Source organism: Delphinapterus leucas, chromosome 16 (genome assembly GCF_059928025.1).
Source record: "Delphinapterus leucas isolate spDelLeu-1000000601 "Yukka" chromosome 16, BTC_Dleu_Yukka2, whole genome shotgun sequence".
In the NCBI taxonomy this organism is placed as follows: Eukaryota; Metazoa; Chordata; class Mammalia; order Artiodactyla; family Monodontidae; genus Delphinapterus; species Delphinapterus leucas.
The window spans coordinates 67,707,106-67,732,471 of NC_143144.1; the positions used below are offsets into that span (position 1 = coordinate 67,707,106).

General features: G+C 38.1%; 1 protein-coding gene and 1 long non-coding RNA gene across 10 annotated transcripts in view; one reads left to right on the forward strand and one right to left on the reverse strand.

Moving 5' to 3' along the window:
• Nucleotides 1-961: 961 nt before the first annotated feature.
• On the reverse strand, nucleotides 962-17,576 carry SMNDC1 (survival motor neuron domain containing 1). 5 transcript variants are annotated; one of them, XM_089898158.1, is made up of 7 exons: nucleotides 17,500-17,576; nucleotides 16,080-16,199; nucleotides 13,437-13,658; nucleotides 10,688-10,830; nucleotides 9,911-10,072; nucleotides 7,868-8,021; nucleotides 5,835-7,086 (listed from the first exon to the last, which is right to left on the reverse strand). In XM_089898158.1, the coding sequence occupies exons 2-7, from the start codon at nucleotides 16,197-16,199 to the stop codon at nucleotides 6,949-6,951; spliced, it is 939 nt and encodes a 312-aa protein (XP_089754284.1). In that variant the 5' UTR covers nucleotides 17,500-17,576; the 3' UTR covers nucleotides 5,835-6,948. The 5 variants fall into 5 exon arrangements, with proteins under 5 accessions (XP_022424508.1, XP_089754283.1, XP_022424509.1 ...); XM_089898156.1 differs by lacking the exon at nucleotides 17,500-17,576 and adding an exon at nucleotides 17,369-17,477; XM_022568800.3 differs by lacking the exons at nucleotides 13,437-13,658; nucleotides 17,500-17,576 and adding an exon at nucleotides 17,369-17,477 and having other exon boundaries at nucleotides 962-7,086.
• LOC111172315 (uncharacterized) overlaps nucleotides 17,478-25,366 on the forward strand; it is a 65,961-nt gene continuing 58,072 nt past the window's right edge. For 4 of the 5 annotated variants that reach the window (XR_016388159.1, XR_016388160.1, XR_016388157.1 and 1 more), the window contains exon 1: nucleotides 17,478-25,288. This is a non-coding gene — a long non-coding RNA (uncharacterized LOC111172315). The remainder of the gene's footprint in view (nucleotides 25,289-25,366) is intronic. The other variant, XR_016388158.1, reaches the window with a different exon arrangement.

Sequence of the window (25,366 nt, forward strand, 5' to 3'; positions counted from 1 at the left end):
CACACGAGTGCTTTTTGTACCGCCCTTTGCTATGAAGGAAAAAATATGAATGAGCATCCATATCTTGAGGCAACTATCTCCTTAAATGTCTGTTTATACCACTTCAGTGGTCTCAATTAATGGCAGTTTAATCATTGCCATCTCCTGTTCAGTAATTTACAACAGGTGCCTTCTTGACTGATAATTCCACATAACCTAACTGCAGATGGTTTAATGTACCCAATAATCTTAATTTCTTCAGGTAGGACACAAAGCCATTTGTCATTCTAATTATCTGTTCTCCAAATAACTTTTTAGGGAATCCCTTTGACTCTACTATTATTCAAATTGAAAACCAATCTGTAAGTTCCCATTTAGTCCTTACTAACCTGAGTTAACACTGCCCCCTATGTAAAATGTCTGAGTGGTGAATTAATAGGTACAGGTAAATCCTATTTCTGTGCATATTACCAAAGAAGATTGTGATGAAGTCATTACGACTCTAGTTTCTGATTAGAATAGGTATGAGAAACTCCAGCAGAAATGCCTTTTCTAGGGCCGTAACAATGACAGTTTTTAGCATTATGAAGGGATTTTAAAAGGCAATGAGGATTGTTCAGGCAAGGCTTCTAACCTAAAGCCACACTGCATCCCCGGTCATTTCTCACAAGGAAATGGTCTACCCTTTCGGGGAAGGGTTTTTTGAGGGTTTGTTTTCTTCCACTTGAAGAAGCAACTAGCTGCCCTTTTTCTTTTATTATCCTTCCACCTCAAAAATTCCACACTCCCTTCCAAAAAGAGCATAATAGGGGAAGAACAAGCATTTTGATTACATTGAAATAGCAGTTCTAACATTCGCTAAGGACCCTGGGCAAGATACTAAATTTCTTCATGGAGACTTGTTTCCTCCTGGAAAGTTGATAGAAATACTACCTCTATTTTGAAAGACTGTTAAGGATTAAAACTGATATATGTAGACTGAGTGAACTGATGAGGATGATAATAATTTTTGACTTTCTGTTTGAATAAAAAAAGAAAAAAAAAAAGAATTACAAAAGCGGACACATGTGGATCCATGCCACCACCACAGCCCAGGAGCATGTAGTGCCAGAAGGAAATTAACAGGTGTTATACTTCTCTACTTCCTCTGATGAATGCAGCCTTCTAATCTCTTCATCCTTAATCTTGAATTTTAGTTATTCTGACTCTGGGTCTTGCAGAATAAAACTATTAATAAAATGGTTCATTTTCACAAAATTCTGTGGCAGGTTATACATTGTAAGAAGTAAATTTTGACATCCTATAGAAATTTTTAAATAAAGCCTTTATAAGATTTATGTATCATTGGTTTTAGTGATTACCTGGTCTTCCTAAAAAAAGGAAAGGGCCTGAGCTTGAGTATGTTATACACTGATAGTAACCATTGCATAATAAATTGAGTGTCCTAGTTAATATTTTAGTGCTGACCTCACCATGAAGAAAAATCTTATTGGCCTAGGTACCAGATCCAACAGGAAACTCGTTTTCTTTTGGAATACATCTGATTCTTGGAAATAATAAGTGTAGTTCAAAATAGATGTACTGGCTGACAGCTTCAGTTGTTTACCTTTCTATATAGTAATTATTAGGGGAAATGGCTTAAATGAAGCTCTTCTAAAGTACTGCCAACTTCCTATAATTTTGGAATATTTTCTATTTTTTCAAACTCTTAGCTATGGAAAAATGCTTTTACTCTTTACTAGTAGGACAATAACTGGGATATTTTAGATTTTCACACCAGGGTACAGAATAGCATTGTAAAAACATAAAAGCCATAAAATATCTCTAAAATGTATGTAAGAAATAAAAATTTAAGAAGTCAGTTGTTTCTAAATTAGCAGCTTCATCACACTCACTCTGAAAGCTAGGTCAACTAAACCTGACAGGGCTTTTGGAGGGAAAAAATCTGAGCAAAAGAACCAAAGGGATACTTACTCCTCCTTCCTGCATACTTCTGAGCAATTAACAATTGGGACAATTACCATCTATTAAAGACTAGCCTAGCTACGGATCTCAGGCTTCAACTCTAGTTTTCCCAGGATGTAGAGTCAAGTGTTTCCTCCAAGCCTGAATTCTTTGTTTCTCTGGTCAGAAACTCACTGCATCTTGCTAAAGTGAGTACAGGGCTTGAAAGGAGAAAAAACAAAAGCACATCAGTTTCACCAAGAAAGGAAAATCACGAGCCAGCAAAATAATAACCATGATTTTTGTGTGAAGTAGCTCTTCACACAAAAAAACAAACCTTTTCTCCCAATGAGAATAACCATAGCTTCTTTAGCTGTGCTCTTAAAAAAAACTAACTGGGGAAACAAGTTACAATTTTAATAATTTCAGTAACAAGTCTGTACTGGTTTTGTAAAAATGAACTGGTAAGGTGCTTGGTGGAAGTAAATTGCCAGTTTTTATTTCTGGGAACTAAAAGATGACAAGTAGCCATAATTTGATATTTTTAGTTAGTTCAGCTGTCAGCTAACCCAAGCCCAGCATTATTCTCAGATCTGCTTTTCCCCACTCAAGGCCACAAAAGAACCTTTATATACTTAAGCTGAATGGCAGAAAAGGCAAGCGAGGACCGTCACAGAATAACACCTTCATCTGTTTTTGTTTGTTTTACTACTTTTGGCTAGGCCAGAACAAAGTATTACGGGTTTCTGAACCTCTTGAGATGTTTCTTAAGAATACGTCTATACCCATCTCTACAGGTACGCTTTTTTTAAAAAAATCATAGTATAAGGGGAATCAATAGCTTTGGTTTTGTTTAAACTATGGCATTACCTGTTATTTTACCTGCTATGCTTTTCCTCTCCACTGCAGTAAAAATTCAGTTTAACTTGCAACTCAAAAATCCTAGATACAAAGAATGTTTACATTTACTGTTGAACTTGTAAATTACCATTTATACTAACTGGTTGTTTCATAGTTTAATACAAATACTTAATACAATTCAGCACATGTTTATTGAACTCTCTAAATATTTTAACAAATACAAAACCTTGTTGGGTTTAATACATTTTCTTCCTTCTTTTATATCTCAGTTAATACCCAGTTGAGGCAAAAAGCCAAATCAAAACTCTAATACTTCACTTAATTTGCAAGTGGTATTTTTCACCTTATATAATCACAATCTACAGACACCACACAACTTACAAAACTGAGTTTCCTTTGTCACTTCATGGTTTTCCCTTGCTATTTTAAAGGCAGACAGAGCATTAAAACTGCATTGTAATGGAAACACACACGTGCATGCACATGCACATCCTTTGTTGTGAAAAAACAAGTATTTTAAAAAATGAGTTGTTACATTAAATGGATGCATTTTCACTTTGGCTTGATGCCTAAGTCTTCATAATTGGGCTCAGAAAATTGCCACTTATAAATTTTTGCCTTCATTTCAAAAATCCAACCGTTTTCACATTTAACCTAAAACATGGTGCTCAGCCAGGGATGCACATCAGAACCACCTGTGTGGTGTCTGTCAAAAAAACAAGACATACCTTGGCCTGGATAGGCCTGAGGTAGGACCCAGATCCAAGAATCCCTCATTAATCTTAATCAAGAATTACGAGTGGGGCTTCCCTGGTGGCACAGTGGTTGAGAATCCAACCTGCCGGTGCAGGGGACACGGGTTCGATCCCTGGTCCGGGCAGATCCCACGTGCCGCGGAGCAGCTAAGTCCATGCACCACAACCACCGAGCCTGCGCTCTAGAGCCCGCGAGCCACAACTACTGAGCCCATGTGCCACAACTACTGAAGCCCACGCGCCTAGAGCCCGTGCTCCACAACAAGAGAAGCCACCGCAATAAGCCCGTGCACCGCAACAAAGAGTAGCCCCCACGCAGCAACCAAGACCCAACGCAGCCAAAAATAAAAATTAAATTAAAAAAAAAGTGATTTTTTTATTAGGAGTGTAATCCCCTTCCCACTAAGAAACAAACCCTAAATACAAAAATTTAAACTTCTACCAGGATAACTTAATGTCTTAGAACTTTGGTAATTTGGTAACATTTCAGTAACACATTTATAAGCAATAGTATTATTTCCATTATAATGTGAATTGTTATTCAAGTTAAGGAAAAAAGATCAGATAGTCATCATTAGCTCTGCACAGTAGTAGCAAACACTTCTATCTATAGTGCTTACAACATATCAGGTACTCTACTAAACACTTCACACATATTAACTCACTCATCCTTACAACCTAATGAAACGTATTAATTTAATTCTACAGCTGAGAAAACTGAGGCAGAGAATTATGCATACAAATAATAAATGAGGGAGCCAGGATTCAAACACAGCAGTCTGGCTCCAGAGTCCTTGCTCTTCCAATATGACTTTTCTACATGTTAATTAAAACACTGTTATCTGTAGTTAATATTAAAATTTAAAATTGTTTTGGGGGTGTTAGGACTGTACTTTCCTTGAAAGAGCCAATAACAAAGTCAAATGTCAAGTTTTGAGAAAAGACAAATGCAACCACAGCCACGTGGGGGACATCAAGTATGGTTCAGTCTGTCCATTTCAGAGCTTCATGTCTCCTTTCTTGACAAGAGGGTAACCTCTACATTAAATTTTATAACAAACCTTCATAGACCAAGCATCATATTTGATTTTAGAATATTGAGAGCTTAACCACCTGCATTTGTAAAATACCATTGGTATCATGCTCCTCATTAAGATTTCCTCAACTTCAGCATCCACTATGAGACAGGTCCCCCCAGGATTCCTAATTTTTAAGTTTAGTCCAGAGACACTATCATCATCCTGACAACAGGACTTTACAAAGGACATCTAGGTCTTCGACACACAGGCTCTTGACTTCATGCTATATGCCTATTTGTTAAAAAATGTTTTCTACAACACGGTCACTTTTTTTTCCCCCTTTTCTCTCCTCCTACTGCAAAGCCCTCCAGGAAAATTAATGTGCGGAAAGGAAGGCCCATAGAGTCAAAGGAGGCACGAGTCTCAACACAAGTCTTGCCTACACAAACACCAGGTGAACTATTACTCCAGCAAACATACCAAGATAATCTCACCAAAAACCACTTTGTATGGCCACAGAGTTATACCAAATTTCCTTCCAGTGCTTTTTAATTACTAGGGTTCCCTTGCAATCCTTTAAGGATACCATTGATTTAAAGTTTGTTATACTGGTAACAAGAACATTAGTATATTTAGAAGTTTTTCGGGCTAAGTAGCTCCTTTTCTACTGTAATTTGTGCCTTGTATTGAAAAACTACTTCACCTTTCATTCTGTCCTATGTGCTCTACCCTTTGGCCATAAGTTACAGGGAGAGAAACAAAAAAAAACAAAACAACAGTGATCTCCTGAGTTGGGAGGGAGATGGAGACACAAGGAATTCTCTCTCATCACTGTCCTCCTGGAAGTTTCAATTTACCAGACTTCCCTGGCGGTCCAGTGGTTAAGACTCTGAGCTTCCACTGCAGGCGGCACGGGTTTGATCCCTGGTCCAGGAACTAAGATCCCACATGCCGTGCTGCGTGGCCAAAAACATTTTTTAAAAAGCTTCAATTTACCAAAAAAATTAAAATTCATGAAATAAAAAATTTTTTTTCTTAATGAAATAAAAATTATTTTCCCCTTCTACCAAAAATTTACAAACACCCCTATGCAAGCACAACCCTTAAAATAAAACTAGTCTGTCCTTTCCAATTTCTTATGTCCAATATAAGGCACACATAAGGATTTATCGAAACATTTATTACACACTCAATATTCTTTCCTGTGGAAATGATGTATGCTTAACCATTATATCAATGCTGGCAGCTAACTTCACCTTTCTGTTAACACACCCTGGAGATTTTAAAAACACTTTATTTAATAAAAGTTAAACATACAAAAACTGAAATTAACACACTTCTTAAAAATCACCATCTTCCATTAATAGGAAGACCCTTTTCTACGCATACATTTGGCTTAAACTCAACTCAGGATAATTGTGAAGCTCACTTGCCAACAAATGCTGACAACTTGATCTAGTTAACAAAAATAACAAACTCAGCTACGTGAACATAATATACAGGGAAATTATGGTCAGATTAATGCACAAGAAATACAGTAAATTTTTAATGATGAAACATTCGGTACTCTTGTTCATTAATTTAGCCTCGGTTTTTTACAAAAATAGTATCTACATTGTATACAGGGCTATACATCAGCTTTTTGTTTTCTCATATAAACATTACACATCCAAAAAATGGTACCACTACCATAAGTGAAAATCAACACAGGAGGAAAGCAAACGTACAAAAACAAAAAAAACATTAGAAAAGGTAGCTGGTCCTAAACATGGTTTCTTACATAAAACTAAAATTCAATGAAAAGAATACAGAGCTGGATCAATTTTAGAGATGGCCTAATAGGCTTAGGAAACGAGTTGAGAAAAACCTCAAAAAAAACTCTGCCATTTACAAATTAACCTACTTTTAGGTTAACTGGGCAACAGCCAGGTTTAAGCTGAAGACAAAAAAAAAAAAAAATGAAGAGGAGTTCTCTTTAGCAGGTTGGTATTTTGCCTTGATGTTCCAGTGAATTGCTAGAATATGCGGCAAGTTCAAAGCATCTGAAACTTCCCAGTTAGAACCTTACAAAACGTATATGCCATCCATTAAGTGGGGGCCTGATACTAGGAAGATCAATAATTAACCTAAGTGCTGTATTTACTCAGCATCTATCTAGAAAAGTTGCTTTACCCAACAAACTTTGAGGAAACTGGTAGTAGTAATGAAAAAAGTTTAAATGAATAGCATTATCAAATACAATTTCTTCAAGTTTCATTCTACTGAAGTCAAACAATGACAACAATGGTATCTTCCTTACTCGTCTAACAAATAATTTACCTTTAGAAAAATATAAGGATAAAAAGGTAAATGTAAAGCCCTGCAGAGATGAAATCCAACAGTTTTTCTGATTATTGAGGCATCAAATGCCTAACATTGTATTTAGAGGTATCTTGATACTGTGTCATAGGTTTATCAGCAATTCCACAAGTTCCTACTCCAACTTTGCCAGTTACACTCTCAGGTGAAGCAAAAATACTCCTCTTTACCTAGGAGAAATGAAACAAACAATTCTTGATTAGTTTTGGAAAAAAATAAAATTCCAAAATACACCTATAAGGAAAAGTACCTCAAGGGAACCTGAGTGCTCATAAAACCCACTAGTGACACCCAACATAAGGCATGTTAACAAATCAGGTAGGGTTCAATACACTCTAAGCAGTATGTAAGATAACAAATAAGTTTTCAAATTTTAGTTTATAAAAGGAAATCAGGGATTTCCCTGGTGGCGCAGTGGCTGGGAATCCGCCTGCCAGTGCAGGGGACACGGGTTCATGCCCTGGTCTGGGAGGATCCTACATGCCGTGGAGCAACTAAGCCCATGCACCACAACTACTGAAGCCCGCGCGCCTAGAGCCCGTGCTCTGCAACAAGAGAAGCCACTGCAGTGAGAAGCCTGCCCCCATTCACGGTAACTAGAGAAAGCCCGTGTGCAGCGATGAAGAACCAACACATCCAAAAATAAATAACTTAAATAAATAAATTTATTTTAAAAAAATTAAAATAAAATAAAAGGAAATAACCTAGATCTTTTGTAATTCCTGGTATAAACTCATTCATAGTGCTTCCACTGCAGAGACAGTGGCTAATGGAGATATTTTTCAGTAAGTCAAAAATGAAGATTAAAGAGATTCTGAATTCAAGATCCAGTTACTATTTCGTTAAATCTATGAACCTCCTTTTTCATTTTAAAGTTATTTTGTGTTCGCTTTATTTTAATGACAGTTGCACTTTGCAAATTTACAAAGTATGATGAAAGGATTTACTAACCTGGCCTTTTTTGTTTTTAGAATAGGCTCTGTTGTTGAACTGCTGCCATTTCACCTTCTGGTCCTCTCTTTCTTGTTCAAGTTCTTTTATTCTCTGTGCTTTTTTCAAAGCTTTCTTCTTTTTATATTCACGCTGCTGGGCAATCATTTCTTTTCTGTGTGGACAGAACAGGTAAATGTCAACTCTTAAAATTTAAAAGATGACTTCCTTAGAGATATTTAGCAGTGCAACCACTGCCCCCCCCCAAAAAAAACCCAAAACCTAATGAACTTACACATTCTTCACCCCACGAATAAAAGCTAACATCAATGCCGATCACTCAGGACTACTAAGAAATAAATGTTATTTGAAATATACAGTATCCTTGGAAGCTTTTGAATGCAAGTGTAGTAATCTATTACCCATTTAATCAAACATTTCAACTATGACTTTTAATTTGCCATTTACATGGCTTTTGCCAGTTGTGTTTTAGGAATAGGAGGAGTTTCAACATTAAAAGCTATCTAAACCTGTATCAATTGTTAAATGGGCAGTTAGCAAGTGTGATATGCTGCATTTGGAAAAACTGTATGAAGAGATTCAATGCAGATAAAACTATTTCATGTAGATTGGAAGAGCACAGCAGTACAAAGGGAAATCATAGCTAACAATTCTTAAAACGAAAACAACTAGGGTTTTCCAATCAGAGCCTAAAGCCCTCTCAATAATTTCGGCTCAGTCTGTTAACACTGACTTCTCACCAAAAGAAGGACGAAGAAAGAGGTTTTTAAAAACAAGGCTATATGATCTAGACTCCTCTGTATCATAAAATCACTACTATGAAGTGTGGTTTTTACACAAATATCAAAGACTAAAAATAGAAATGTCATGTTATTCTACAATCTTTCTTATTGAGATGCTTAAACCAAATTTATTTTAATAGATGATACAATTTTCCCAAATTCAAATATATTTATGTAGCAACTTAAGTTTTGAAAACTCCTGACAAATCCAAAAGATAGCCAATTGTGGCAAATATGCAGAACTGAAAATTGTTCGTTCTATCTCTTAAATACCTCTCAAACTATACACGGGTCCATCCTTAACTGCTACTCCCTGGGCTCAGGTCCACGATCATCTTACACCTGGATGACAGCAGTAGCTGCCTTCTCTCTGCTGCCAGTAATCATTCGAAAGCTCCAATCTGAACACATCAGATCCTCTCTACTTGAAATGCATCCGTGGCTTTCAAGCTTTTTATGATCTGGCCTCTGCCTCTCTAATCTCCTCTCTTGTCAAACCACCCACCCTCGAGCCCCAAGTTTTTACCAAAGGAATTTCTTTCTGTTACCTCTATGTTCCCACCTTGTTTTCTTCTTTAAATGTAAACATTTACTGAGTGAGATCTTACTACATGTCAAGAACTGTGCTACATGTTTTACTCATGCTGTCATTTAATCCTTACAACCCCATAACGCATATACTATTGTCCCTGTTTCACAGATGAGGAAACAGAAGTTAAGCAGCTTGCCCAAGATCATACCTTCTAGTTCATTAACTGGCTAACACCTCTTCTTTTCAAATCTCAGTTTACACATCATTTCCTCAAAGAAATTTGCCCTGATGACTAAAATGCAGTTTAGGTACCTTTTCTTTGTTCCCTAAAAGTACCCATTATGTTCACTCCATTACTTTTACACTTTATTGTTAAAGTTCTTCTTTAATTATGTGTTTGTTCTTTAGACTATAAACTCAGTCAAGACAAGGCCTAATTTGGTCTTCTTTGCTGTGATGGAACCCAGAACCTGGTTTAGTGAGAAGTATCAATATATAGAATCCTCTTAATAATTATTCATTAAATGCCTAAGTGGGAACCAAAATGTCTTCACTTTACCTAGGCATACATATATAGACAATGTTGACCATACACTGCTAATCTTCAAAATAATGGTAAACAGTATTACAAGTTTCTTACTCTAGTCTAGCCTGTATAGATTCTGCAGACATCTCAAGTACCCAAATGGGGAAGATTACATTTAAAATGCTTAAGTCAAAGTCACTTACTTTGACATGGGTTTGTTGCCACTGTCCTCCTTTGCCTTCCTTCCTTCTTCTACAGGCTTGAGGTTCAACAGTGGAGTCACTTCAGCATTGCCATAGCCAGCAAAAGTGATTGCAGCGGTGCCGTTTTCTTCATCTATCTCCTCAATCTCCGCTTCATAACACCTGTAAAGATATCATGGCTGTAAGCAGGTGAGTAAAGGTTTAGCACTCAGCCTACAAGACTTATACTGCAGTGATTCAACTATTCAATGTGTCTAAAATGAAACTCCTATAATCAAATGTCCCTTTGGCAAAGATAATAGTGGCTGGAGTTAGCCATCTGCTTTTTAAAAAGGAAGTCCTAACCAAAATATTGCCAAGGAAGTCTCTTACATGTCTACTATATGTGCTTTAGTCAATCTCTTTTGAGAAAAGATACTTCTTACAGGAATAATTTCAGTATATGTGCTTCACAAAAGTCTAAGATAACCAACCATTACTCAATTTTCAATTCAAGGAAAAAAGAATTTAGACTATATATTTTTTAATATCCATTCATTTTCCTCTACTTTCATGTTTATTTCCTCTAGGATCCAAGCCATTCTTCTGCCCTAAAACTTAACCTAAAGCTAAAAATTAAACTGTATTAATGGTAACCACCCAAGAATCAAATTCGTTCTATAAGTTATACTGGCTATTATAGAAAGATTAAAATAGGGTAGTTCAAGCTGATTAAAATCACCTTACCATTGTACTTTACTATGTCATGTTATAGTTACAGTTTTTTTCTACACTTACTGTCCATCTTCACTCCAGATTGCCATACACTTGTCTCCTACTTTCCATGAATGAGTGGGCTGAGTAGAAGCAAAATTGTCTGAACTTGCCAGCGTTTCAGAAGGTTGAGTTGACAGAAGGTCTTTGGTTAGTTCTATAACTTCCTAAAAAGAAAAAACAAAAACCATTAACATTATTTTTATAATTCACATTGTCAACTACTTTCAACAAGCAAGTTCTTTCAGTTTTTGATAACAGCTCTCATACCACACAGCACTCATTAAGTACTCTACACAGATTTATTTGCAGTTCATAACAATACTATGATGTAGATACTGTGATTATCCCCATGTAGAAACTGAGATACAGTATTTTATACACTGGTGCTGGGATTTAAACCCAGGCAGTTGCCTTTCAATTTAATTAACCTCAAATACTAACAGAAATAGGGTAGACTTGAATTTACACTGTAAATTATTTTTAAGCACCTATTTTAGCTGAATAGACCTCTCTAAAGATGAGAAACAGTTAACTGTAAGACACTGACCTAGATTCAAGATCACTTTTCTCTCACATCACTGTCACGTGTACGTCGCGCAACTGCACTTTTTACAGGGCACTGCTTGGCAGTCGTATTAACTGCCTGCCAACAGGTGAGCTCCCCCTCAAAAACCCCCAAACACTTGAAGCAGCCTTATTAGTAATAAAAATGTTCCTGCTCATACATATTTCTACCAAAGTACTGTAGATATATTTTAAAAACAGTAGTGTCTCTATTCATTTATTATAAAACCTATCCCATTTGGGTAAGCAAATTACCAAGTCAGATTTAAAATATCCCAATACCTTAATGTTAAGCACATTAGCACAGCTTCGTTTAAAAGAAAAAAATAAAATAAATGTAACACACACAGGTAGGCAAAACCTTTCTGTGTGGCAAATATATTTTCTAACTCAGGCTTACACTTACTGACTTTAAAGGTGTTTAGTAGGGCTGGTTAAAAAACTTAAGAAATAGAACAAATTGATAGATTCTGCTATCAATCTGCTATATTTTTACTCTGATGAAGACTCATATGATGCATCACCTTATCTGATTTATTTTAAGAACTTGCATACCTGTTCCTCTGCTGTTGCAAATAAAATACCTTAAACATCACATTATTATGTTCTGGGAGAAAAATTAGCAAAGTTGCACTCTGTATTGAGTTTCTTCTGGTTCCCATTGAGGTTTTATAATAGTAGCTCTGGTTCAACAGACAAGAAAGTTTAATGTTACTTCTCTCCTAAAGATTTTAAATCTTCCTGGCTATTTCTTAAAAACTTATATTTGAGCCTTAAAAAAAGGATTATTAAAGCCCTTGGAGAAAGATCAGTTTTATTAATTAAAAAATTTTATGAATGAAAAAACTAGAAGACTCAGATTTAAGTTAAAAATTCAGTAGATTAACATCTTTAATGAAAGTTTTATTAGGTGCCAAATATCCATTCAAATACTTTTTAATAAGACAATCTTTTGCAAATAACTTTTGCAAATAAGCAAAGAACTTCCAAATAAACAGATCATGTACTACACAAAGAAGGAGAGTAAATTATCCAGTCTTGTTTTTAATTAACCACTTTTAGGGCCAAGAATGTAATCCAATAAGCCTGACTCAAGAGCCCATACAATCCCTATCATTAAATAATTCCATTTAACTAGGGATCATTTAACTACTAAAGCACAAACATAAAGTCTGTGTTTGTAGGTCTCAAGATTTAGAACTCTACTTGTCTTGGGATAAAACATCTCCCCACTACATTTTCATAAGGAAATACATTTTCACCAAAGAAAAGGGTCCTGAAAAGCTGTGCATGTTATAATTTCCAGAGTCCTGCACTGAAATGACACTTTAAAAAATCTGGAGCATTTATCTCTAGTTGTCTTTTTACTTTGCCATGTTTTACATACCCCTCCCAACAACTATAAAGACCCTTCTAAATGGTTTTTTTTTTCTTCACATGTGTATATGGACCAAAGTATTAGAGAAACTATTTTATGTATGAGGGAGTTCTTAAAGGTACATACCATTAATTACTTTTCCTCCCCCAAGTCTGAGTTCTGAAACTGCTCCTTCATTGACAGATGGGCAGCAGTTACAGTAATCGGCAATCCCAGGAAGCATCAGATGTTGTGATCTACATATCAGCAGGTCAAAGGGGGTGCACTCAAGCACTCTGCTTACTGAAGGAAGGCGTTTCGGGGATGCAGAGCCACTGTAACATATGAGACAAGTGACTTGACCCCTGCCTCCTTTAGAACCAGTGTATTCAGCAAACAGCCTAATAAATTGACTCTTTTTTGTGATTATCAGAGACTGCCTGGGGAGCTAGCCAACTAGCTAGCCTGGATTTTACTAAACCCACTTCTTTTAAGTGAAAAAAGAAAGGCAATTAGGACTTTAGTAAATTAATCTGCTGCCTGTTGAGTAACTTTATATGAAAGATAGTACATAAAGAAATAAACATAGAAGCCTTACTGGCAAATGAGGGTCACTGAAAAAAATGCAGAAAGAACATTTTGCATAAATGTAAGGGCAAACAAATTTTTAACCAGAGTAAGGATATTCCATAAAAGGAACACAAGAAAATAAAGGAGGCCACAAACTCAAGTCATCAGTCTGAACAGATTCTTCAGCAAATATAAAAGGCAGGATTAAATATCAATGGCACAAGGTATATCCCAGAATGCAGAGAAGGAAAAGGATTTAAAAAGAAAACAAACACACACACAAAAAACCTGGGCTTCCCTGGTGGCGCAGTGGTTGAGAGTCCACCTGCCGATGCAGGGGACGCGGGTTCGTGCCCTGGTCCGGGAAGATCCCACATGCCGCGGAGCGGCTGGGCCCGTGAGCCATGGCCGCTGAGCCTGCGCGTCTGGGGCCTGTGCTCCACAAGGGGAGAGGCCACAACAGTGAGAGGCCCGCGTACCGCAAAAACAAAAACAAAAAACCTATGACAAAATAGAAGCTGTAGCTGTAGTCAATGGAGATAACAATTACTAGATGGAAGCAGACAGCACAAAACTTTCCAGAATTTTATGTAATCCTAAATGATGCCTTCCACCTTTGAGAAGTTTTCAATTCAAAACAGACCTATTTCTAGTAACCAAAATGATTTTTTTTTCCATGACAGAATAAGAGGAAAAGAATCCAAAGTCAAGACTGGTCAGGAAAAACATTCCCTATTATTTCTAACTGAAGTGTTAGAACTTATGCTTCTAAATCTGTGCCATCTGATATGGTAGCCACATATGGCTACTTAAATAAAATTAAAAATTCAGCTCTTTGGCCATCCTAGTCTTATTCCAAATATTCAACAGCCACATGTGGGTAGTGGCTATAATATTACACAGCAGATACAGAACATCTCCATCACCACAGAAACTTCTATTGGACAATGCTTTTCAAAATGGTTACAGAAAACAGGACATTTTACAGATAAATGGCCCCCAGGTCATTATTAACTGAACCCTAAGTAAGCCATTTACCTGGTTACTACAATGCCTACTACAATGGTCTCTCTCCCAATAGTATTTCCACTATGGATCATGTCCTAATAAGACAATTCTGCCCAGGCTCTGACAATTTACTCTGTAACATTATTACCTCATAATAATGTTCTCAGTCTTCACTCCCAACTCCCCCCTCCACCAGTTCCACATATACCCCTCCCTCCTACTGCCCAGGAAGCAATATATACAACATTAGCACATGACATTTTATTTTCTTCAAAGAAAAAAAGCACTGCTTTTAAGTTGGGTTTAAAAAAAAGAGAGAGAGACAGAGAGACAGAGAGATGGGGCCATGCCAGGCTCTCTCCTTGAGGCAAGAAGAAAGTTGGCCTGAGAGTGGGACAAACTGCTCCCAAAACATCTTTTTCTCTTTTTTTTTTTTTTTTTTTTTTGCGGTACGCGGGCCTCTCACTGCTGTGCCCTCTCCCGTTGCGGAGCACAGGCTCCGGACGCACAGGCTCAGCGGCCATGGCTCACGGGCCCAGCCGCTCCGCGGCATGTGGGATCTTCCCGGACGGGGGCACGAACCGGCGTCCCCTGCATCGGCAGGCAGACTCTCAACCACTGCGCCACCAGGGAAGCCCCCAAAACATCTTTTTCTTATTGACTGGCTCCTTGAAATCCACTGGCCTGATTTCTACGTATTGAAGAGAGGCCCTGGTTTCTGTGTTTTTAGAAAAATAACATACTATTGCAACTTCATGAAAGTCTATCCTAAATCCAGAATTTGAACCCAAAAATATTTAACTCATCTTAATTATGCCCAGGTAAGCGCTTTCAGAATCCTGAATCTGGACCCCATTTCACGTAAGTTTCATTTGTTTGCAGTTCTAATATCCCTAAAATTTAATAATTTTAATGGGCAAGAGGATGATATAAAGGGAGGGAAAGGATTACTTAGATAGGATGAAGATGATTCAAGTTTTGTTTTGAATCAGTGAACATAGACCATCTAATCATCTTTCAAAACTTTCCAAAAACTCAGGTTCAGAATTTTAAGTTCACAAATTTGTTAAGATGAAAACTCATACATATTTACAAGTATTATATATGGTATTTTTATTAATCAACCTGTTGTTCTGAGAAATAACAGATATTTACTATCATGGCTTTATGTTTGTCTCAAAACCCCAGAGCAAGTTTTAAAAAGCAGGTTTCATACTTACTGCCCCTCCACAACAAAAAGAACAAATTAAGATCTCCTTCTCACACAGATTTGGTTTAATTTTAAGTTGCTAACAAGTGTCAAAAACTAGATGTAAAACCTAGCTTTAAGTTCAAACATTATATAACATTTATGCAGAAAACAAGTATCTCTTTAGGTATTTTTATAATGTGTTTTCAACACAAGGCACTAGAGCTAGCTCTGTTACACACACACAGGATCTCTGGCATGCGTGCTCTATTTCATTTTCAAAGAATCTTTTGGCATTAGAAAGAATCTTAATCAGGTTATATTTTCCTCCTTTAATTTTAGTTACCCTTTGAACTAAAATTCCTTTTCCAGGTCTTTAAAAACAGAAGTGCTATTCCTTGTAAAATTGTATGTATCTCTTTCTCTAGAAAGTTTGACAATGACTTCTAATGTTAACTCTTATTTTTTAAAATTATATGAGCATACAAGTTTGACGTTAACAAAGAACAATGCTTCAATCATTTTGATGTACACAAACTGAGGAAGCAACCCTACTCCTAGAAGCTACGTATGCCTATGTACGTACACACTTGTACGCACAAGGGGTGAAACACTCCCTCCAAATGGTGTTCTGGATACCCACAGATTCTTAACAATAGATCATTTGTAAAACACAAAAATATTCTTTTCAAGCAATGTAACTGTAAGTGTCTCCTCATACTTACTTGCAAATCTTTCTTTAATTTTAGCAAATCTTCGTTTTCTCCATTTCCAGACAGCGCAGCTTCAACTTGCTGGAGTTGAGCTTTGTAGCTTGCCAGTTGCTTTGCTAGATCCTCTGACATCTGAAGAAAATAAAAAGAGTAAGGTCATGAAAACAGAACAAAAAAAACCAAACCATAAAAAATAATTTTCCCTGTCTGCCTGAATCAACCCTAACCAATTTTGCTCCCAACTCATTATTATAATTCACTGCAGCGTAATTTATCACTACTACCTTTACTTTCAATTCAGAAAAAAGCTGTGAGCCAAACACAAACTTCAAGTATTCTTATGATTATAAACATGTCAGACAAATTCCATATAGGAACAGAAAACAAGAAGTAAGAGAAAAAAGAAGAACTTCTAATTTTCTTTGAAGTCCTGTAACAGGGAAGGCACTGTGTTAGGCTCAATTAACAGGATTGTTATATTGTCACCAAAAAAAAAAAAATGGCACTAAACTGTTGAAAGAGTTGAGGCTTCTGATTTTTAAGCACTAAAAAATACCTCCAAAACCAATTCCAACTGATTTTGGATTAACTACACAAATAGCTCTCCACAAGAGCTATTCAATTAGTATGAATGCGTTTAGAAACTCTTATCCAGAGCAAAAACCCAGTCAAATACTGACGATGCATTTTCTGCAATGAAAGAAACAGCACTGATACTCTCCTATTTAGGCAATCTAAGGAACGTGGCTTTCACCAAATCTGGCTCATTCTTCTCCCGAAAGTAAGGTAGGAGAGAATTCTTTCTCGCTTTATTAGCAAACATACGGGGTTTCCGAGGACCCGTCTGTTTTACAATCCCCGTCCAACCACAGCCTGGAAGGACTCCAAAAGGGTTAGAGCAAGCCAGGCTGCTCCCCCTCAGTCACTCAACACCTCAAAGTCCGCCACAACTTGCTCGACCATTTCAGACCTCGAAATTCAAACAGCTTCCAGGGAAACCGAAAACACGAACCCAGCGGAGGCGCCCGGAGCCGGAGCCCCACCCGCAAACAGGCTCGGAAGGGCCCGGAGCGTCCTTAAAATGCCAACCCCACCCGCTGGGTTCCCGCGGCTAGCCCAACCCCGTCCGAGGCCGCTCAGGGCTCAACTCTGGGTGGAAGAGGAGGCCGGCGCTCCTGACACTCCGGCCGGCGCCCGGGCCTCTCCAGCGCGGCCCGCTCCTCGGCCTCAGGCCTCCGCTTCAACTAGGGGGAGGCCGAAGCCCGGCGAGGCCTTACTGTCTCCCTCATCGCGTTTGTTACCTTGTGTGGGGCTGGGGGCGTGGCGGGGGGACGGGGTCGCGACAAAGCAGCCCAGTGGTGGTTGCGACAGCGGCAGCAGCAAACAAAAGCTCCGCGGCGACAACTAGGCGACTTGGTCTGGAAAAGAATACCTCGGTCAGCGGCGAGCGGGAGAGGACTAAAGCCGGGCACTGGAAGGAGGAATAGAGGAGGCGGGTAAAGTCTCGCGAGAGGTTAAAAATCCTCGCACGACGTCGCTCGACTCACGTGATTCCCAGCTCCCTCTAGGCCGCCGGCCCTTAATCACGTTAGGGAAGTAAAGTGGGCAGGGTTTCGTAGGAAGGAAATGACGTACTGGTATGCGCCAGGCGCCGGATGCAGGTTCGTTTTATCTTAGTTCCGGCTCGGACTGGGGGTCGGTTGGGCAGTTACTTCAGGGCTGTGTGCCGTTGGGCAGTTGAGGTTCCCAGGGTGCTGGGTGGTGGGAGGAACGGGGTTTAATACAGCATTCATACTACCGGTTGGTTCTCTGAGTGTGGTCCCGGTAGCATCAGCCTTGCGTGGTATTTATTTTTTTTACAGTAATTTGTAATTTATTGCAAAAATAATTTACTATAAATACGGTTTCTCAACACCCACCTCACACCTTTGAGTCAGAAACTCTGAGGATGGCCTCAGCAACCTGTTTCAACAAGCCTTGTAGGTGATACCAATGTCTGGTAAAGTTTGAGAACCGCCGATTCACAGAATAATAAAAGTCTTAGTGGCAACAAAAAGCTGATTAGATTGTGGCAGAACCTATTCGAGAGTAGATTAATTGGACTTTTCGAGGGCGATTACCCAATCTGTGGAGTCGCCCCAGGAGCCGGAGCTGTCGCATCCCCGCCTCTTCCACTTCCTGTAGCAAACAATAAAGGCCATGCGTACCGTGAAAAAGAAAAGAAAAACCTATTTTGTTAGCAGTTACTGGTTTTAATTAAGTTATATAGGTTAATACCGCCTGAAGGGGGACAATCTCCAAGTTACAATCTTGAATGATAAACAGTGGTGTGACTACATCCACTTATGTTTAAAAAGAAATGCGTGCTGTGTGTATGTTTGTAATAATATATACCATTTATGGACGGATTCACGAATCTATGTAGAGATTTGGAGTGGAAGCCACATGTCTTCACTAATAATCCTTTTTATCCTTTTAACCATACGTATATAATTTTTTCCAATTTAAAAAAAACTAGTTAAAAACAAAGATAAAGGCCTGAGACACGAAGAGGCTATGTGAATGCCAGGAAAGAACGTTCCCTGGAGGATTGGGGTCTGTAGCTGGACCCTTAAGAAAGCCCTCCTCTAAAGTGGGTTTGTGATGATTAAGAGTGGCAGTCAGCTTGCAAGAATGGAAAATGCTGCAGAGGGCAGCAGTGTGTAGCTAGAATTAAGAGGGAAGACAAACCAGAGAGGATGTACTTTTCTTTAATATAGTAGAAATCTATTAAAAACACAATGTAGTATTTGACAACTCTTATTTCAATTGTGTATTTTAAGAACTAATGCCAGGAGGATCTTCCATGAATATAAAGTAAACTTTACAGCTGTTTAAAAATTTCTCAAATAAGAACTCTTAATGAACCCCCAAGGTCAGAAAATAGGAAAATATTTATAAGCTTCAGTATAGTTTTCTGATAGCTTTTGTTTTCAGGATTGCTTTTAATCTCTCCCTGTGTGCAACATAGATTATATTTGGAAAGAAAAGTTATACTGAATGTTATTAGTTCTCACAAAGAGATAACAGTTGTGTGTACCAGACACCATTATAAACACTACATGTATTCATTTATTTTTCACTGTGATTCTGTGTGCTTTTAAAGACAAAGCTGGAGCACGTACAAGCTTTGACTAAGAGTGTTCCTTCAAATAGGCGTTCTAACTTACAACTTCCTTTGAAGTGTCAAAATCTTAAAATATTCTCACTCAAATTTAATCGAGTTTATCTTCAAAAAGAACAGTATCTAAAACCTCTAGTTCTTTAAAGCTGGTATTTATTTTATTGAACTCAGTAAGTACATAAAATTTAAAGACTCCACATTGTCATATATGCAGCTATTTCCTTTCACTACTAAAGATAATTGAAGTATAGCCACTGCCTTTGGAAATGTACCAACTCACTGCAGAGCATAAAAGTGTAGAATAAACTAGTACATGTTGGTTAAATGGGAGATTGCATTCTTTAGCTTAGCTTTTATTGTATTCCTTCTTGACTAAAAGTAGCCCCAGATTTGCCTACCTTTTTTGACATCTGTACAAATGCCTAAGGTAATGAATTAGAGATGTGTACATAGTCAAAATAACTACGCCTTTTGACCTTTTTAGTCATAATAGGTGTTTTGAATGTTTGCATGGAGATTTGTTGCAGGGCAAGCGACTGGCTTTTTCTGCCTATTGAGTGTTTTGGGGTACAGTACCTTGAAAATATATCCTGAGATGACTCTTAGGTTATATCATCCGCTTAAGTTTGATGGAAAAACAACCTTAAATGAATGCTGACCGATGCAGGTGCTCACCAGTCATAGCAATCCTGATTTGTTCACTGAAATCTGCATTGCCTTTCTAGTCTTAGGATGCACATTTTCAGCTATTGTATATTTCATGTGTACCACTAAAAAAAGAAAAAAGAATTAGTTTGAAAAATGATAATCTAGGCTCTACAAGGATTAGAAATGGCAGAGTCATCAAAATTCTTTAGATCTATTTGAAAGTGGTGTTTAATAGTACTCCTACATTCTTAGTGGGATGTATTCTGAGGGCAGAAAGAACAGAAACAAGAAATCTCAAACATCACAGATTTATTTCTAACAGTACTATTAGTAATGTAATTTTAAAATTTTATGTCTACTCTAGATAAAGTGAATTATTAATAAATTTCGTTAGTTAAAACTCTAATAAGAGGAAAGAAAAAATTTTAAATAGAAGTTTTTTGGGGAAAAGCCCTCTGATGTTAAATTTGAATTTTGGAAAAAAATATATATATATACACATATATCTTAGAAGTAATGTTACCCCAGTGGAGGGTGCCCGTATCTTGATATTTAAATAGAATTCTCCACAAAAGAAACAGTATTTCTTGGGGGAAATGGTTGCTTTTGGGTCTTAGGCCCAGAAAGTACAATAGTACAAAGGTGAGCCTGGAACATCTTGCCAGAAAACAGGGAAGTGCCCCAAAACTAACAGGATCAAGTCAAAAGTTCACATAACCCAGCTTGAGGGGACTCCACTGGCTAAATATGAGTCAATCACGGCACCAAAAAGAATAATGACTGTGATAGATTGTCACATCATTAAATACATTTTAAAAATCCATAAGTCCAGAGTGATACTCAAAATCAAGGGTTGGGGAAGGGATTTTTTTTCTTTATAGATGAATGCCAGCTGATAAACATAGATGGAATTATGGAATTGGAAAAATCACCTTGTTCAGTCCCCAATAATTCAGGCAAAGGTCATCAAGAGAAGCTAAAATCCATCTTGGAAAAGGAGGTAGCGAAAAGGAGGATGTTCTCACAGTGTCAGAGTATCACTCCACATATTAATAATTATAAAGGGGAAAATATACCTTGCAATGAAGAAATTCAGCAGTCACCAACTTAGCCTAGTGCTCACACTTAGCACCACTAATGGTAGAATAACCTGACTTTAGAGGCCTCTTGATTTGATGCAACGTGAAGTAACAGCGTTACCTATGAAGGAACCTTGCCAAAGATGCTTAACTTAAATATAATCAAGCCTTTTGACCCAACTTCCAGTTTATAGGAAATACAGGGGTAGAGGAACAAGTAAAATGACCCTGAGGGTAGAATCAGATCCAGCCCTTAATGTGGGACATAAGAAAACTGGCCTAAATTCTTCACAAGGTCAGTGTCATTAAAAAGAGTGGGGTAAAAGATATAACAATTGAATGCAATGGGCAAATCTTGATTGGGTTTTGGTTTGGAAAAATAAAGCTATAAAAGAAAATTTGAGGACACTTTGGGAAATATCAGTATGGACTGGATATCTGATGATACTGAATCATGGTTAGTTTTATTAGGTGTGAAACTTTCTTAACTTACTTAGGAGAATGTCCTATTCAGGTATTTAGGGATGAAGTGCCATTACATCTATGACTTAACCTTCAAATAGTTCTGCCAAAAAATTATATAAGATTTTGCTAAATTCGTTGCGTGTATGTACACACACACACATATATGGAGAGAGAAAGAATTAAAACGTGGCAAAATATTTAACAGTCATTGTGGAGGATGCATGTGTTTGCTCATTGTACTAACCTTTCAACTTTTTGTTGAAAAATTATGTCTCGGAATTTTCAAAGGAAAAAGATGGAGAAAAGTGTTCATAGACTAGTTAGAATAGTTTTGGCTGGTGTTTTGCATGTTGGCGGGGAATGGTGAGGAAAGGCAGCAGATAGCTGAGGAGAAATCTAGGAGCTAGCAGTAGTTTAACAAGCTCAAAAGTAATATAGGAGATTATAAAAGCTTATGTGATTGTCAGAAACCAAAAGCCACAGAAAGCCAGATGGGTCAAGGCTTAGCAGGAAGATGTGGGCAGTGGAGGTTGAAGTAGTCACAGGAGCTCTTTGAAGGCCAGGAAGGAAAGCATGAGAAAAAATTACTTTGACTTCCCCACATGCAAGAGAGAGTGCAGTGGGCCTTGCCCTCTGATGTGGTGACAGGAGCATTTTTCATTTTTTGGTTCTGTTTGGCTTTCTTGTATAACAGCCTCCATCAGTAGTCTTAAGATGGTCTTTTACACCCACAGTTAATTGAATTCATCTGCATCATAGCCCCTGAAAGTACCCTCCTTATCTGTGTTTCCCCCCTCCCATATTCATGTTGCCTGTTTATTTATCTTAGAAAAAGCTTATTGCATAAAAAGCAGGAAAAGCCTGGTACATTCCACATCACTTTTATTGCGCAGTGGATAGATAATAAAACAATCTTTTTTTAAAAAGGATACATATTATAACAAACAACCATGGGGAGTAGGGGGATATATATTCCCAAATGTAAAGAGGAAAAAGGAGACAGTTAACATGACTTTTTGCAGAAGCCAGAATGAGCCCCAGAGTTTTGCCACAGTAAGACTAGTGGTCCACAGTTTGATATGGTCACATTTAGCCAATTTATTGGTATAGTGTCAGCAGTTGGGAAAAAATAAACTACGCAATGGAGACCTTAATGCTCAAAGAACCATTAGGTGGCAGTAGGGACACAGGTATCTTTTGATGTCCGATTTCCCTCCCCCGCCTACCCCAGTGATGGAGCCTTAGTGAAGGAACATTGCCGAACAGATTTGTTGGGGAAAAGACAGGGAAAAACAAACAGCCAAAAAAGCTATGGTTTATAGTATCCAAGTGGCGAAGGCCTGCTATTCATCTATGCTCAACTCCTATTCTTGGTTTTAATATACACATTGTACTTGCTATAATTTTTTAATAAAATAACTTTATATCCAAATTCCTTTAGATCACCGTGTTCTGTTTACAACATCTCTCTGTTGTCAGTTTTAGAACATAAGCTGAAACATAAGTAGGAAGTGTGGTTCATCTTGTTCAAGACCCAGTACATTTAATACATACATGCTTCTATAGGGACACCTTCATTCTCTGTAATTAGTGATCACGAAGGGCTCTTTGTGGTCCTGGTAGGTGTAATGGGTTGGGGTTCCTGGGAAAAGGACTCAGATTTGTGTGCAAGAGGTTTATTGGGGTATACCCTTGGGAACATCACCTGTGAGAGGTAACAGGAGCAGGATGGGGCAGAGGGAGAAAGAAGGAGCTGCAATACAGTTGCAACAAAGGCCTCAGCCAGTCCAGTAGGAGCTCTGGAGCTGGGATGGCCCTTCAGAGATGCTCCCCACCTGAAGTCAAGGGAGCCAGGGCTTTATACCCACCCAAAACCGAATAATCAGCCAATAGATATGGGCTGCCCCTGTGAAGGGGGCTAAGAGCAATTCAGCTGTAAACTCAGCCACCAACACTCCCTCCCTCTGGGAGTACAAGCACCTCAGTCCTGAAGAGGGAATCTGGGTAGGGCACCTAGCATCCACAGTAGGGAAGAAGGCATACTTTCTCCATGGCACCCCTGTTTTTGGCACCTCTGATGCTGCCTCTCTTGCAGAAGCTACCCATTTTAGAAACCATGAAACAATGTCACCTTCTCATCTTGTTTTCCTTGTGTTAAAAGCTAATGGAAAAATGTCTCAGCACTTCCTGCAGGTGTTTGTTTCTAATTGATTTCTGATATATATATATACATATATATATAAAATGCTGTAGGAGAGCTTGCTTATGCTTAAGCATCTCAGGTACAAAGATTAAGCATTTCCATTGTTGAAGGATGCTCCAAAAATTTTTGGCACAATTGGTGATTATTTACTCTGGCACATCAAAAGCAAATAGGGCAAATTTTATAAAAAGAAAAGCCATTAAGGTAAGTTTTTTTTTTAAGGAGGAATAAATGATATGTTCTTAAAATAGCCTCTTTGCAGGCAGAAAATGCATGATCAACTATTTATAAATAAGGGGTTTTTTTTAATTAATTTATTTTTGGCTGTTTTGGGTCTGCGTTGCTGCATGTGGGCTTTCTCTAGTTGCAGTGAGCAAGGGCTACTCTTTGTTGTGGTGCACGGGCTTCTCATTGCTCTGGCTTCTCTTACTGCAGAGCACAGGCTCTAGGCACACGGGCTTCAGTAGTTGTGGCTCACGGGCTCTAGAGCACAGGCTCAGTAGTTGTGGCACATGGGCTTAGTTGCTCCACGGCATGTGGGATCTTCCCGGACCAGGGCTTGAACCCACATCCCCTGCATTGGCAGGTGGATTCTTAACGACTGCGCCACCAGGGAAGTCCCAAGAAGTTTTTTAAATTTTCTATTTTTGCCTGATTTTGTCTTCTTTTGTATTCTGTGATACTGATGCCCTTCTTATTCTTTTTTTCCAGTTTCAGCTAAAGGAATCACTTTTCTCCCTTATAGTAGTTTGACTAATTCTACTCACTAAATGTCTTTTGGATGTATTCCCTCTTCTCCATCCCCGTGCTGCAGACCAAGCTGTCAGCATTTCTCACCTAGCCTGATGCAGTAGCTTAAGAATGGGAATCCTTCCCTGAGATGCATCTTCCACACCTGGCTGCCAGATTGATCTTCTGGAAACACCAATCCAAGAATACTCACACCTACTTGTCAAAATCCCATTTGTTAGCCCACCATATAAGGCCATTAGTGATATGGCCACAACCTGCTTGTCAGCCTGAGCACTGACCATACTCTCCACGTATGAACCTACCCTGTTCTTTCATGCATTACTGCTTTGCCCCTAGTGTCTGTTCTACATCACATGCCTTTCCCCACTTTCCTGCTTGGAAGAATATCTTTAATGACCCAGTTCTGATGAGACTTTGGTGACTGTTCACCAGCTTTCACAGAACTCCTTGTTTCCCATTTCTGCTCCTTTAGTGTTTTGTATCTAGTAACGAACACCCTGGGCTATTGGGGTTTAGAATGGAGCTACTCTAGACATCCTATCTAAGGCGCAGTGATTACATCCTGTTCTTCTTTGCATCGTCAATATTTGGCTAGGTGTGCCTGGCACTAGTAGAATTCGGTCTCCTTGAGACACATGGTGTTTGCTATCAAAAGCAAACTTTTGACAGCAGTGAACATTATATTTGACTTTGGAGAATATCCTAAAGATTTCTTGTAATTAGCATTATAATATTTCTCTGACACATGGGCATATGATATCAGTTGCCTCATAAGGTTATTACTACAGTAACATATAAGGAGTTAATGTTTTGAAGCATTTTCTTGGTGGAGAGAATTTCTGATTAATCCTAATTAATGACATGTCTCTTTTCAGGCAGTTGAAAGTGATTTTTACATTCCTGTTTGCTGGTAAGTACATAGATAGGAAAAACATGACTAATTGCTTGATTATGAGCAATCAATGTATCTCTGGTTTATTTTTTTTTC